Genomic DNA, 13,894 nt, shown 5'->3' with positions numbered 1-13,894 from the left:
ACAAATCTCAACATCAACTGTTCAGAGGAGACTGTGTGAATCAGTCCTTCATGGTCGAATTGCTGCAAAGAAACCACTACTAAAGGACACAAATGAGAAGAAAAGACTTGCTTGGGCCAAGAAACACGAGCAATGGACATTAGACCGGTGGAAATGTGTCCTTTGGTCAGGAGTCCAAATTTGAGATTTTTGGCTCCAACCGCTGTGTCTTTGTGAGACGCGGTGTGGGTGAACGGATGATCTCTGCATGTGTATTTCCCACCGTAAAGCATGGAGGAGGAGGTGTTATTGTGTGGGGGTGCTTTGCTGGTGACACAGTCTGTGATTTATTTAGAATTCAAGGCACAGTTAACCAGCATGGCTACCACACCATTCTGCAGCGATACGCCATCCCATCTGGTTTGGGCTTAGTGGGACTATCATTTGTTTTTCAACAGGACAATGACCCAACACACCTCCAGGCTGTGTAAGGACTATTTTACCAAGAAGGAGAGTGATGGAGTGCTGCATCAGATGGCCTTGCCTCCACAATCCCCCGACATCAACCCAATTTAGATGGTTTGGGATGAGTTGGACGGCAGAGTGAAGGAAAAGCAGCCAACAAGTGCTCAGCATATGTGGGAACTCCTTCAAGACGGTTGGAAACGCATTCCAGGTGAAGCTGGTTGAGAGAATGCCAAGAGTGTGCAAAGCTGCCATCAAGGCAAAGGGTGGCTATTTGAAGAATCTCAAATCTCAAATATATAAAGAATAAACCTGGAATGAGTAGGTGTGTCCAAACTTTTGACTGGTACTGTATAAAACACAGGAAAATCATGTTTTTGACTGCACTGGGCCTTTAACTACCCTGTCAGTGATTTAATTATCACATAAATGATATGACTAAGTACTGTCAAGTCAGACCCAGTCTTCTCTGCATGAATCAGGGCCGTATTACCAAACGGGTACGCAGGGACTCCAGAAGTCGGTGCCCCGAGGCCTCAAATGTACCTTTTACTCAGGCCTTTTTACATATAAATTACTGAAATGGACAGAATGAATAGAGTAGAAAATAATCACTGTCATCTTATTTTTTGCTTCTGCTTTAACCTGGAACTATGTATTCAATGAGCTCTTAGCTCGTAATGGAATCAGCCATGATTGACGGTCTAAGGAATGATACATGGCAGCTACAACAGACAGAATGAATGTGTATAGTTTTCAAAGTGTTTCAATCCGTTTCAGTACGATGCCCTATGCAATATCGTATCCTCATACAACCGCTGAAGAATTTTAAAAGCGCTCTTTGTGGGCCATATTCACACTAAAGATACAAGCATGTCCGGTGTAGGGGCAGGCTTTTGCTCCAGCCAAGCAGTAAAACACCTAATTCAACTAATCATAGCTGGACCAATTGGCTTTGATTAGTAGAATCAAGTGTTTCTACTTGGTGGGAGAGAAAGCCTCCAAGATTGTCCGTCCCTGACCTACATACAATAACATCATTGTGACTGCCACTGTATTTACTTTTAATTTATGCTTAAATCATGATCTTAATGATATAATAAAAATGAAGCATGTGCCAATGTGAGTGAGCTTCAAATTCCTGACCAATTTCCAATATAACCAAGTATATGAAATTACAGCAAAATTTCAATCATGGTAATTCACCCTATGAAGTAATTCTTATCCATAAGTGAGGATGGAGAGAGGTACTAAGTGGAGAAGAGACCCTACTGTCCCTGAGCTTACCTCAAGGACCTGCAGTCGCTCTAGAAGGGGCTTGGCCTCGTGGGAGTCCTCCTCGTGTCCACTACTGCTGGCTCCAGGAGAGTTGGGCCTCCTCTTTGTCGAAGGGGGCGTTGGGCCCTCCAGACTCTCCTGCTGTTTCCACATCTCCTCCAGGAGTTTGTTCTAAACCATAGAAAGAGGGGTTGCAGAGAAGCACAGAGCTGCTGAAACAGTTGTTACGCATTGCCATTTTCTCCAACCTACAAGATACACATAGTATTAATGGAAAAAATTGAATTTGGCCATCATATGTGGATTTTATTTAATCATATACAGTAGGTGAACTGCTATTCTGTATTTGCAGTTTGCTGTATAGGGATGTAGCTACAAGCACTACGCAGGCATGCAAATTAAGACTTCTGATTCATAGTATTTTGACTCCTTCCAAGAAAAGCAATCACAGGATTTGTTTGATGTTATATTTTATATTCTGTAGCTGCCTCTTCACAATTATAGTTAGTTTGATAGTCACCACTAATACTGTAGCTTACTTCTTATTTTTCTGGCTGCTCATTTGACCAGTTTTCCACCTTAACTCATATGGATGTCCTTGGTTGACCCCCCAATGTTTGTTGATTGAACCATAAAATAATTGGCAAGAATTATCTCAAATATTATGAAATATGGGACCCCAGATGTTACAAAAACATCAACATTTACAAAAGTCTCCTTCCTTCCTTCAATCCATGAAGTCTTGTGAACTGCTGATAAAAAATGCATTGTGAATTATGGGGCTTATTTGCATTTGTAATACGCGTTGTTGGTTTTTATGTCAAGCACTTTTACCCTTGCTGCCTACACCAATCAATTGCATCTCACAAGCGCTCGAGATGAAGACTAATTGAAAAGATAGAGGTGTGTGGGTGCATAGTGTGCCATCTAGTCTACAAAATGTCATGGCCACAAATCAATTTAGTGTTCATCACATTGTAACTTTCTCAAAACCAAGCAATCATCCAGTAGACAAGTAGTAAGACCACCAGGGAAGCATAGTTCCCTCATAATGACTTAGCCATGCAGTGTAGTCCTGTGTGGCTCAGTTGGTAGAGCATGGTGCTTGCATCGCCAGGGTTGTGGGTTTGATTCCCACATGGGACCAGCACAAAAAAGTATGGAAATGTATGCACTCACTAATGTAAGTCGCTCTGGAAAAGAGCATCTGGTAAAATGTAAATGTTTTACATGAGCGTGCACTTATAATGCAACCACTTTCCCATTAATCCTGATTAAGAATATGTTACAGGTACTTAAAACCTGAATATTTGCTAAAGACCTCACATTGGGTTACAGGAAAAAACAATGTGTAATCTTACACAGAGGTCATGGTAAAATGTCACTGTATTGTATTGTAACGTCCCTGGCCTTTTGAACCAGTTGGTAGCATTCTCCAGCTTATTAACTCCTTTGGGACTGTGGTTAGCGTACTCGCCTTGGGGCCAGGTGACCAAGGTTTGAATACCCCCAGTGGTGGTACTTACTCCTGGCGGTAGCTGCATTAGTGTCAGAATGTATGACTGGCCTAAGATGCCAGGGCTTGAAAACTATTACAGACTACAAAGGGAAGCACAGCCGCGAGCTGCCCAGTGACACAAGACTTCCAGACGAGCTAAACCACTTCTATGCTCGCTTCGAGGCAAGCAATACTGAAGCATGCATGAGAGCACCAGCTGTTCCGGATGACTGTGATCACGCTCTCCGTAGCCGATGTGAGTAAGACTTTTAAGCAGGTCAACATTCACAAGGCCGCAGGGCCAGACAGATTACCAGGACGTGTACTCCGAGCATGTGCCGACCAACTGGCAAGTGTCTTCACTGACATTTTCAACATGTCCCTGACTGAGTCTGTAATACCAACATGTTTCAAGCAGACCACCATAGTCCCCGTGCCCAAGGACTCTTAGATAACCTGCCTAAATGACTACCGACCCGTAGCACTGACGTCTGTAGCCATGAAGTGCTTTGAAAGGCTGGTCATGGCTCACATCAACACCATTATCCCAGAAACCCTAGACCCACTCCAATTTGCATACCGCCCCAACAGATCCACAGATGATGCAATCTCTATTGCACTCCACACTACCCTTTCCCACCTGGACAAGAGGAACACCTACGTGAGAATGCTATTCATTGACTACAGCTCAGCATTCAACACCATAGTGCCCTCAAAGCTCATCACTAAGCTAAGGATCCTGGGACTAAACACCTCCCTCTGCAACTGGATCCTGGACTTCCTGACGGGCCGCCCCCAAGTGGTAAGGGTAGGTAACAACACATCTGCCACACTGATCCTCAACACGGGGGCCCCTCAGGGGTGCGTGCTCAGTCCTCTCCTGTACTCCCTGTTCACCCATGACTGCATGGCCAGGCACGACTCCAACACCATCATTAAGTTTGCCGACGACACAACAGTGGTCAGAGACCTGGCCGTGTGGTGCCAGGATATCAACCTCTCCCTCAACGTGACCAAGACAAAGGAGATGATTGTGGACTACAGGGGAAAAAAAGAGGACTGAGCACGCCCCCATTCTCATCGACGTGGCTGTAGTGGAACAGGTTGAGAGCTTCAAGTTCCTTGGTGTCCACATCACCAACGAACTATCATGGTCCAAACACACCAAGACAGTCATGAAGAGGGCCCGACAAAGCCTATTCCCCCTCAGGAGACTGAAAAGATTTGGCATGGGTCCTCAGATCCTCAAAAAATTATACAACTGCACCATCGAGAGCATCCTGACTGGTTGCATCACCGCCTGGTATGGCAACTGCTTGGCCTCCGACCGCAAGGCACTACAGAGCGTAGTGCGTACGGCCCAGTACATCACTGGGGCCAAGCTTCCTGCCATCCAGGACCTCTATACCAGGCGGTGTCAGAGGAAGGCCCTCAAAATTGTCAAAGACTCCAGCCACCCTAGTCATAGACTGTTCTCTCTGCTACCGCACGGCAAGCGGTACCGGAGTGCCAAGTCTAGGTCCAAAAGACTTCTCAACAGCTGCTACCCCCAAGCCATAAGACTCCTGAACAGCTAATCATGGCTACCCGGACTATTTGCACTGCCCCCCCACCCCATCTTTTTACGCTGCTGCTACTCTGTTAATTATTTATGCATAGTCACTTTAACTCTACCCACATGTACATATTACTTCAACTACCTCAACTAGCCGGTGCCCCTGCACATTGACTCTGCACCAGTACCCCCCTGTATATATAGCCTCCCTACTGTTATTTTATTTTACTTCTACACTTTTTTGTTGTTTTATTCTACTTTTTTTATTTAAAATAAATGCACTGTTGGTTAAGGGCTGTAAGTAAGCATTTCACTGTAATGTCTGCACCTGTTGTATTCGGCGCATGTGGCCAATACAATTTTATTTTATTTTATTTTATTTTAGATGCTGTATGCCATTCATCAGGAGATTTGATAACATCTAACCTAAGGGTTGCCACTCTTCCCTCTATCTCTTCCGGATGCCCTATCCCCACGCTACTGTTTACAGTGCAACATTTCAGGGGATTGCCAATGATTGGAAATTTCAGAAAGTTATTATTTTAAATACAATGATATGATCATTTCAACAACAAAAAATTGATTGTTCACAGCCTTTTATCTAACACTGTTAATAAAGGAACCTGGAGGGTGATTTATCAAGGGTTGCATACTCACATAATACAATATTTTGTTCATATTTGTTTATAATACTTTATGTTTATTTATTTTATAACATAAACATAAAGCAAGTAAGTACAAATATGGTCAATGTTCTACCTTATAGGCCTTCATAAGGTCCAGTGGATCCACACTGGGGCCCTCCAGTGTGTCCTGGTTCTGTAGCAGGTTCCTCACCGTCTCCTCCATGCTGCAGGCACACAGAGCATTGGGACCAATCAGAACATAGACCATGGAATAAACAAGCCTGTTTTAGAACAGGGCATGCAACAGAAAATGTTTTGCAACAGAAAACGAAAATGAGCCTTTCTTAAGTCCAGGTAGTCCCTCCCTGTTTCAGTCAGTTTTCTTCCGTTTGGTGCCTAATGAATACAATCCAGGTCCAAGCAACAATATGGGTACAATAGGCTAGTTCAGGTCTTTTTCTGGATCAAAAAGGAGCTTAGGTGGTGGTCGTGGCAGAGGGAGTGGCAATGGGAGCAATCAGCCCGTCGATTCTCCCTGACTGTCTAGCTTGGTGATTGTTGGTTCTCAAAGATGAGAAAAATACACTCAGTGGTCAGTTTATTAGGTACAACACCCTGTTCACGAAAATGCGCTACTACAGACAGTGAGTCACGTGGCCGTGGCTTGCTATATAAAGCAGGCAGACAGGCATCAAGGCATTAAGTTAGTGTTTGATTGAATGTTAGAATGGGCAAAACAAGTGACCTAAGTGACTTTGAGCGTGGTACAGTGAGGGAAAAAAGTATATGATCCCCTGCTGATTTTGTACGTTTGCCCACTGACAAAGAAATTATCAGTCTATAATTTGAATGGTAGGTTTATTTGAACAGAGAGAGACAGAATAACAACAAAATAATCCAGAAAAACGCATGTCAAAAATGTTGTAAATTGATTTGCATTTTAATGAGGGAAATAAGTATTTGACCCCCTCTCAATCCGAAAGATTTCTGGCTCCCAGGTGTCTTTTATACAGGTAACGAGCTGAGATTAGGCGCACACTCTTAAAGGGAGTGCTCCTAATCTCAGTTTGTTACCTGTATAAAAGACACCTGTCCACAGAAGCAATCAATCAATCAGATTCCAAACTCTCCACCATGGCCAAGACCAAAGAGCTCTCCAAGGATGTCAGGGACAAGATTGTAGACATACACAAGGCTGGAATGGGCTACAAGACCATTGCCAAGCAGCTTGGTGAGAAGGTGACAACAGTTGGTGCGATTATTCGCAAATGGAAGAAACACAAAATAACTGTCAATCTCCCTCGGCCTGGGGCTCAATGCAAGATCTCACCTCGTGGAGTTGCAATGATCATGAAAACGGTGAGGAATCAGCCCAGAACTACACGGGAGGATCTTGTCAATGATCTCAAGGCAGCTGGGACCATAGTCACCAAGAAAACAATTGGTAACACGCTACGCCGTGAATGACTGAAATCCTGCAGTGCCCGCAAGGTCCCCCTGCTCAAGAAAGCACATATACAGGCCCGTCTGAAGTTTGCCAATGAACATCTGAATGATTCAGAGGAGAACTGGGTGAAAGTGTTGTGGTCAGATGAGACCAAAATCGAGCTCTTTGGCATCAACTCAACTCGCTGTGTTTGGAGGAGGAGGAATGCTGCCTATGACCCCAAGAAAACCATCCCCACCGTCAAACATGGAGGTAGAAACATTATGCTTTGGGGGTGTTTTTCTGCTAAGGGGACAGGACAACTTCACCGCATCAAAGGGATGATGGATGGGGCTATGTACCATCAAATCTTGGGTGAGAACCTCCTTCCCTCAGCCAGGGCATTGAAAATGGGTCGTGGATGGGTATTCCAGCATGACAATGACCCAAAACACACGGCCAAGGCAACAAAGGATTGGCTCAAGACGTCAGCCTCGAAACCTTAATGACTTGGAGAAGATCTGCAAAGAGGAGTGGGACAAAGTCCCTCCTGAGATGTGTGCAAACAAGAAACGTCTGACCTCTGTGATTGCCAACAAGGGTTTTGCCACCAAGTACTAAGTCATGTTTTGCAGAGGGGTCAAATACTTATTTCCCTCATTAAAATGCAAATCAACATGCGTATTCTGGATTTTGTTGTTGTTATTCTGTCTCTCACTGTTCAAATAAACCTACCATTCAAATTATAGACTGATCATGTCTTTGTCAGTGGGCAAATGTACAAAATCAGCAGGGGATCAAATACTTTTTTCCCTCACTGTACCATTATAGGAATCACAGGAGGTTGGTGGCACCTTCATTGGGGAGAACATGCTCGTGGTAATGACTGGAGCGGTTTCAAGTACATCAAACACATGGTTTCCAGGTGTTTTATGCCATTCCATTTGCTACGTTCCGGCCATTATTATGAGCTGTTCTCCCCTCAGCAGCCTCCACTGATAGAAATACTAGGTTTAATTTTCTTTAGGCTATGTAACTTTCCCAGCATGCACATCACTCTAATATGAGAAACACCAACTAACTCTTTCATTTGCCATTTTTAGGCTAATCTAATCTGTCAATCAGTCTAAGAACAACGTGTAGGCCTTTCTCACCAAGGTAAGTGATAGGCTATAATTTCAGGTTCGGGATCTTTAGGCTGCCATTTTTGCTTTATCCCAAAGTGGAATACATTTAAATTTGAACGTTATAAGGGAAACAATGTCTTCAAAGCTGTTCAAAACAAGCAAATGTACGGAATACATTGGACATTTCCTCAATCCTCCTCCTCAACCTTCAACACACCCCGAGTCAAGTATCAACCCTGCACAAGTCAAGTCTCACCCCTACTCCTCAACCCTCACCTTTGCACTCTTTAGTTCACAATAATTAGCTTTTCCATTGGCCGAAATTATAGGCTACTGTCTGTAATTTTTTCCTCAATTTCATGATGTATAGGCCTAACAACATGTGCGCAATGATGTATCAAATATTCAATTTAGTGCATAGCCTAAACATTAGATACTTATTTCCCTCATTAAAATGCAAATCAATTTATAAAATTTTTGACATGCGTTCTTCTGCATTTTTTTGTTGTTATTCTGTCTCTCACTGTTCAAATAAACCTACCATTAAAATTATAGACTGATTATGTCTTTGTCAGTGGGCAAACGTACAAAATCAGCAGGGGATCAAATACTTTTTTCCCTCACTATCAGTCCGAAGTTTGGACATACCTACTCATTCAAGGGTTTTTCTTTATTTTTACTTTATTTTTACATTGTAGAATAATAGTGAAGACATCAAAATTATGAAATAACACATATGGAATCATGTAGTAACCCAAAAAGTGTTAAACAAATCAAAATATATTTTATATTTGAGATTCTTCAAATAGCCACCCTTTGCCTTGATGACAGCTTTGCATACTCTTGGCATTTTCTCAACCAGCTTCATGAGGTAGTCACCTGGAATGCTTTTTAATTAACAGGTGTGCCTTCTTAAAAGTTAATTTCTTTAATTGATTTCCTTAATACGTTTGAGCCAATCAGTTATGTTGTGACAAGGTAGGGGGGTATACAGAAGATAGCTCTATTTGGTAAAAGAATAAGTCCATATTATGGCAAGAACAGCTCAAATAAGCAAAGAGAAATGACAGTTCATCATTACTTTAAGACATGCAGGTCAGTCAATACGGAAAATGTCAAGAACTTTGAAAGTTTCTTCAAGTGCAGTTGCAAAAACCATCAAGCGCTATGATGAAACTGGCTCTCATGAGGACTACCACAGGAATGGAAGAACCAGAGTTAACTCTGCTGTAGAGGATAAGTTAATTAGAGTTACCAGACTCAGAAATTGCAGCCCAAATAAATGCTTCACAGAGTTCAAATAACAGACACATCTCAACATCAACTGTTCAGAGGAGACTGTGTGAATCAGGCCTTCATGGTCGAATTGCTGCAAAGAAACCACTACTAAAGGACACCAATAAGAAGAAGAGACGTGCTTGGGCCAAGAAACACAAGCAATGGACATTAGACTGGTGGAAATGTGTCCTTTGGTCTGGAGTCCAAATTTGAGATTTTTGGTTCCAACCACTGTGTCTTTGTGAGATGCGGTGTGGGTGAACGGATCATCTCCGCACGTGTATTTCCCATCGTAAAGCATGGAGGAGGAGGTGTTATGGTGTTATGGTGTGGGGGTGCTTTGCTGGTGACACGGTCTGTGATTTATTTAGAATTCAAGGCACACTTAACCAGCATGGCTACCACAGCATTCTGCAGCGATACACCATCCCATCTGGTTTGGGCTTAGTGGGACTATAATTTGTTTATCAACAGGACAATGACCCAACACACCTCCAGGCTGTGTAAGGGCTATTTGACCGAGAAGGAGAGTGATGGAGTGCTGCATCAGATGACCTGGCCTCCACAATCCCCCAACCTCAACCAAATTGAGATGGTTTAGGGTGAGTCGGACCGCAGAGTGGAGGAAAACCAGCCAACAAGTGCTCAGCGTACAGTGGGGAAAAAAAGTATTTAGTCAGCCACCAATTGTGCAAGTTCTCCCACTTAAAAAGATGAGAGAGGCCTGTAATTTTCATCATAGGTACACGTCAACTATGACAGACAAATTGAGAAAAAAAATCCAGAAAATCACATTGTAGGATTTTTTATGAATTTATTTGCAAATTATGGTGGAAAATAAGTATTTGGTCACCTACAAACAAGCAAGATTTCTGGCTCTCACAGACCTGTAACTTCTTCTTTAAGAGGCTCCTCTGTCCTTCACTCGTTACCTGTATTAATGGCACCTGTTTGAACTTGTTATCAGTATAAAAGACACCTGTCCACAACCTCAAACAGTCACTCTCCAAACTCCACTATGGCCAAGACCAAAGAGCTGTCAAAGGACACCAGAAACAAAATTGTAGACCTGCACCAGGCTGGGAAGACTGAATCTGCAATAGGTAAGCAGCTTGGTTTGAAGAAATCAACTGTGGGAGCAATTATTAGGAAATGGAAGACATACAAGACCACTGATAATCTCCCTCAATCTGGGGCTCCACGCAAGATCTCACCCCGTGGGGTCAAAATGATCACAAGAACGGTGAGCAAAAATCCCAGAACCACACGGGGGGACCTAGTGAATGACCTGCAGAGAGCTGGGACCAAAGTAACAAAGCCTACCATCAGTAACACACTACGCCGCCAGGGACTCAAATCCTGCAATGCCAGACGTGTCCCCCTGCTTAAGCCAGTACATGTCCAGGCCCGTCTGAAGTTTGCTAGAGTGCATTTGGATGATCCAGAAGAGGATTGGGAGAATGTCGTATGGTCAGATGAAACCAAAATAGAACTTTTTGGTAAAAACTCAACTCGTCGTGTTTGGACGACAAAGAATGCTGAGTTGCATCCAAAGAACACCATACCTACTGTGAAGCATGGGGGTGGAAACATCATGCTTTGGGGCTGTTTTTCTGCAAAGGGACCAGGACGACTGATCCGTGTAAAGGAAAGAATGAATGGGGCCATGTATCGTGAGATTTTGAGTGAAAACCTCCTTCCATCAGCAAGGGCATTGAAGATGAAACGTGGCTGGGTCTTTCAGCATGACAATGATCCCAAACACACCGCCCGGGCAACGAAGGAGTGGCTTCGTAAGAAGCATTTCAAGGTTCTGGAGTGGCCTAGCCAGTCTCCAGATCTCAACCCCATAGAAAATCTTTGGAGGGAGTTGAAAGTCCGTGTTGCCCAGTGACAGCCCCAAAACATCACTGCTCTAGAGGAGATCTGCATGGAGGAATCGGCCAAAATACCAGCAACAGTGTGTGAAAACCTTGTGAAGACTTACAGAAAACGTTTGACCTGTGTCATTGCCAACAAAGGGTATATAACAAAGTATTGAGAAACTTTTGTTATTGACCAAATACTTATTTTCCACCATAATTTGCAAATCAATTCATAAAAAATCCTACAATGTGATTTTCTGGATTTTTTTGTCTGTCATAGTTGACGTGTACCTATGATGAAAATTACAGGCCTCACTCATCTTTTTAAGTGGGAGAACTTGCACAATTGGTGGCTGACTAAATACTTTTTTCCCCCACTGTATGTGGGAACTCCTTCAAGACAGGTGAAGCTGGTTGAGAGAATGCCAAGAGTGCGTAAAGCTGTCATCAAGGCAAATATATTTTGATTTGTTTAACAATTTATTGGTTACTACATGATTCCATATGTGTTATTTCATAGTTTTGATGTCTTCACTATTATTCTACAATGTATTTTTTTCTTTTTTTATAAATAGTACAAATAAATACAAACCCTTGAAGGAGTAGGTGTGTCCAATCTTTTGACTGGTACATATCTTGTATGTGATAATTAAATCACTGACAGGGTAGTTAAAGGCCCATTGCGGTCAAAAACATGATCTTCCTGTGTTTTATACAGTACCAGTCAAAAGTTCAGACACACCTACTCTTTCAAGGTTTTTTCTTGAAGGCCTGATTCACACAGTCTCATCTGAACAGTTGATGTTGAGATGTGTCAGTTATTTGAACTCTGAAGCATTTATTTGGGCTGCAATCTGAGGTGCAGTTAACTCTAATGCACTTATCCTCTGCAGCAGAGGTAACTCTGGGTCTTTCTTTCCTGTGGCGGTCGTCATGAGAGCCAGTTTCATCATAGCGCTTGATGTTTTTTGCGACTGCACTTGAAGAAACTTTCAAAGTTCTTGACATTTTCCGGATTGACTGACTGTCCATGTCTTAAAGTAATGATGGTCTGTCGTTTCTCTTTGCTTATTTGAACTGTTCTTGCCATAATATCGACTTGGTCTTTTACCAAATAGGGCTGTCTTCTGTATACCACCCCTACCTTGTCACAACACAACTGATTGGCTCAAACGCATTAAGAAGGAAAGAAATTCCACAAATTAACTTTTAACAAGGCAGACCTGTTAATTGAAATGCATTCCAGGTAACAACCTCATGAAGCTGTTTGAGAGAATGTGAAGAGTGTGCAAAGCTAACATCAAAGCAAAGGGTGGCTACTTTGAAGAATCTCAAATATAAAATATATTTTGATTCGTTTAACACTTTTTTGGTTACTAAATGATTTCTTCACTAATATTCTACAATATAGAAAATAGTAAAAATAAAGAAAAAAACATAAATGAGTAGGTGTGTCCAAACTTTTGACTGGTAGTATATATATATAATTTAATTTTTTAATATATTTTCTTACATTGTTTGGACTTACATGGCCCAAAAAAAGGCTTAGGTGGCCCGCCCAATGATTACAATGGCAGAAACATTCCTGTAGTTTATTTATGGAGGGAGAGATGCATAACAGCACAAGTCATGAGGCTGATATTGAATGCGCTTCAGATCGATACCCAGGATAGTGTGTCAACAAACACAACAAAGTAACACTTTATTCTAAGGGATACATAAGGCATGACTATTTCACACCTGATTTAGTTATCATGTAAGGATTATGAATGCATAGTGTAACCACATTATCAAAACCTCCTAACTAACAAGTAGCCTACAAAGAGACCTCAGTCGTCCATTAATGAGAGCATAGCCCAAAATATTTGGACTTGAAGCCATTGTATCAATGCTTTAGATTTCTCTGCTGGTGAATGATTTGCCCGTCAGTTAGTAACCTTTGCAAACAACCATCATGCTAGATGACATTTGCGCTCTTACTCCTCATTAAACTGGCAGATCCTTGTTTACTGATTTATAATTGCTTTCCCTTAGAGCGATGGATGTTTGAGAGATACTGACCGCGTTCCCCATAACGTCGTATTCAGTGACATTTTGCCCAGTCATTTCCATAGCAACTCTTCTCTGCTTGATGCATGTGGCACAGATATTAGTCCAACCCAGCTAACTGTGACCAGGCCTTTGACAGTCTTTCCAGGCAACACTTTCAGAGAGAGTCTTCGATATTGGAAATAAACACTGTCACTGACCTGAATACTGTCACTGACCTGAAACCAACCCAGCAAATGAAAAGGAGGAGGAGTAAGGCCACTGACAGTATGCTTGACTAGGAGGAAATTACAAAAAAATACCATGAATGTTAGCTATAAAAAATGGGGGATAGAAATAAATAAAAGAGTAAGGGAAAGTAACCAAATTCAATAATGCAACAATGCACACATTTGTAGTTTCATAGTACTTTAATCTAATAGATACATTCAATTCAATGTATTTATTAGAGAAAAGTACTAAGAACAACGGATTCACTGTGTGACAGCTTGTGGTTACATAAGCACAGAAGTTGCTGAGCTGTATCAAATGTTTACATAATAATGTGTGAGTACTTTACTAAAATAAGTTGCACATTGCCCATAACCTCTTCTCAACCCTACTGAGCGTGCCCCTCTTCTCAGAGCTTGTCTAACCATCATACTGGCCACTTCACCCCCCCCCCCCTTTCACTGCTCTCCATTCACTTGTCACACTGACTGACCTTGACTCCCGGCTAACCTATGGCAGCCTGGTGCTTTGTGTCACA

At 42.3% G+C, this 13,894-nt stretch overlaps 1 protein-coding gene across 1 annotated transcript in view; it reads right to left on the bottom strand.

The window, feature by feature from the left end:
• LOC311128743 (nck-associated protein 5-like) overlaps window positions 1-13,894 on the bottom strand; it is a gene marked incomplete at both ends in the record, with an annotated part of 114,858 nt that overhangs the window by 82,603 nt on the left and 18,361 nt on the right. Inside the window, 2 exons of the mRNA XM_084160993.1 lie at window positions 1,732-1,893; window positions 5,535-5,625. Of these exons, the coding sequence (XP_084017119.1) occupies window positions 1,732-1,893; window positions 5,535-5,625 (253 nt within the window). The remainder of the gene's footprint in view (window positions 1-1,731; window positions 1,894-5,534; window positions 5,626-13,894) is intronic.

Source organism: Coregonus lavaretus (assembly GCF_964263955.1).
Source record: "Coregonus lavaretus genome assembly, chromosome: 5".
NCBI classification, from domain to species: Eukaryota; Metazoa; Chordata; class Actinopteri; order Salmoniformes; family Salmonidae; genus Coregonus; species Coregonus lavaretus.
The sequence above is the reverse complement of the archived record's forward strand: the minus strand, read 5'-3'. Positions and strand labels throughout refer to the sequence as shown.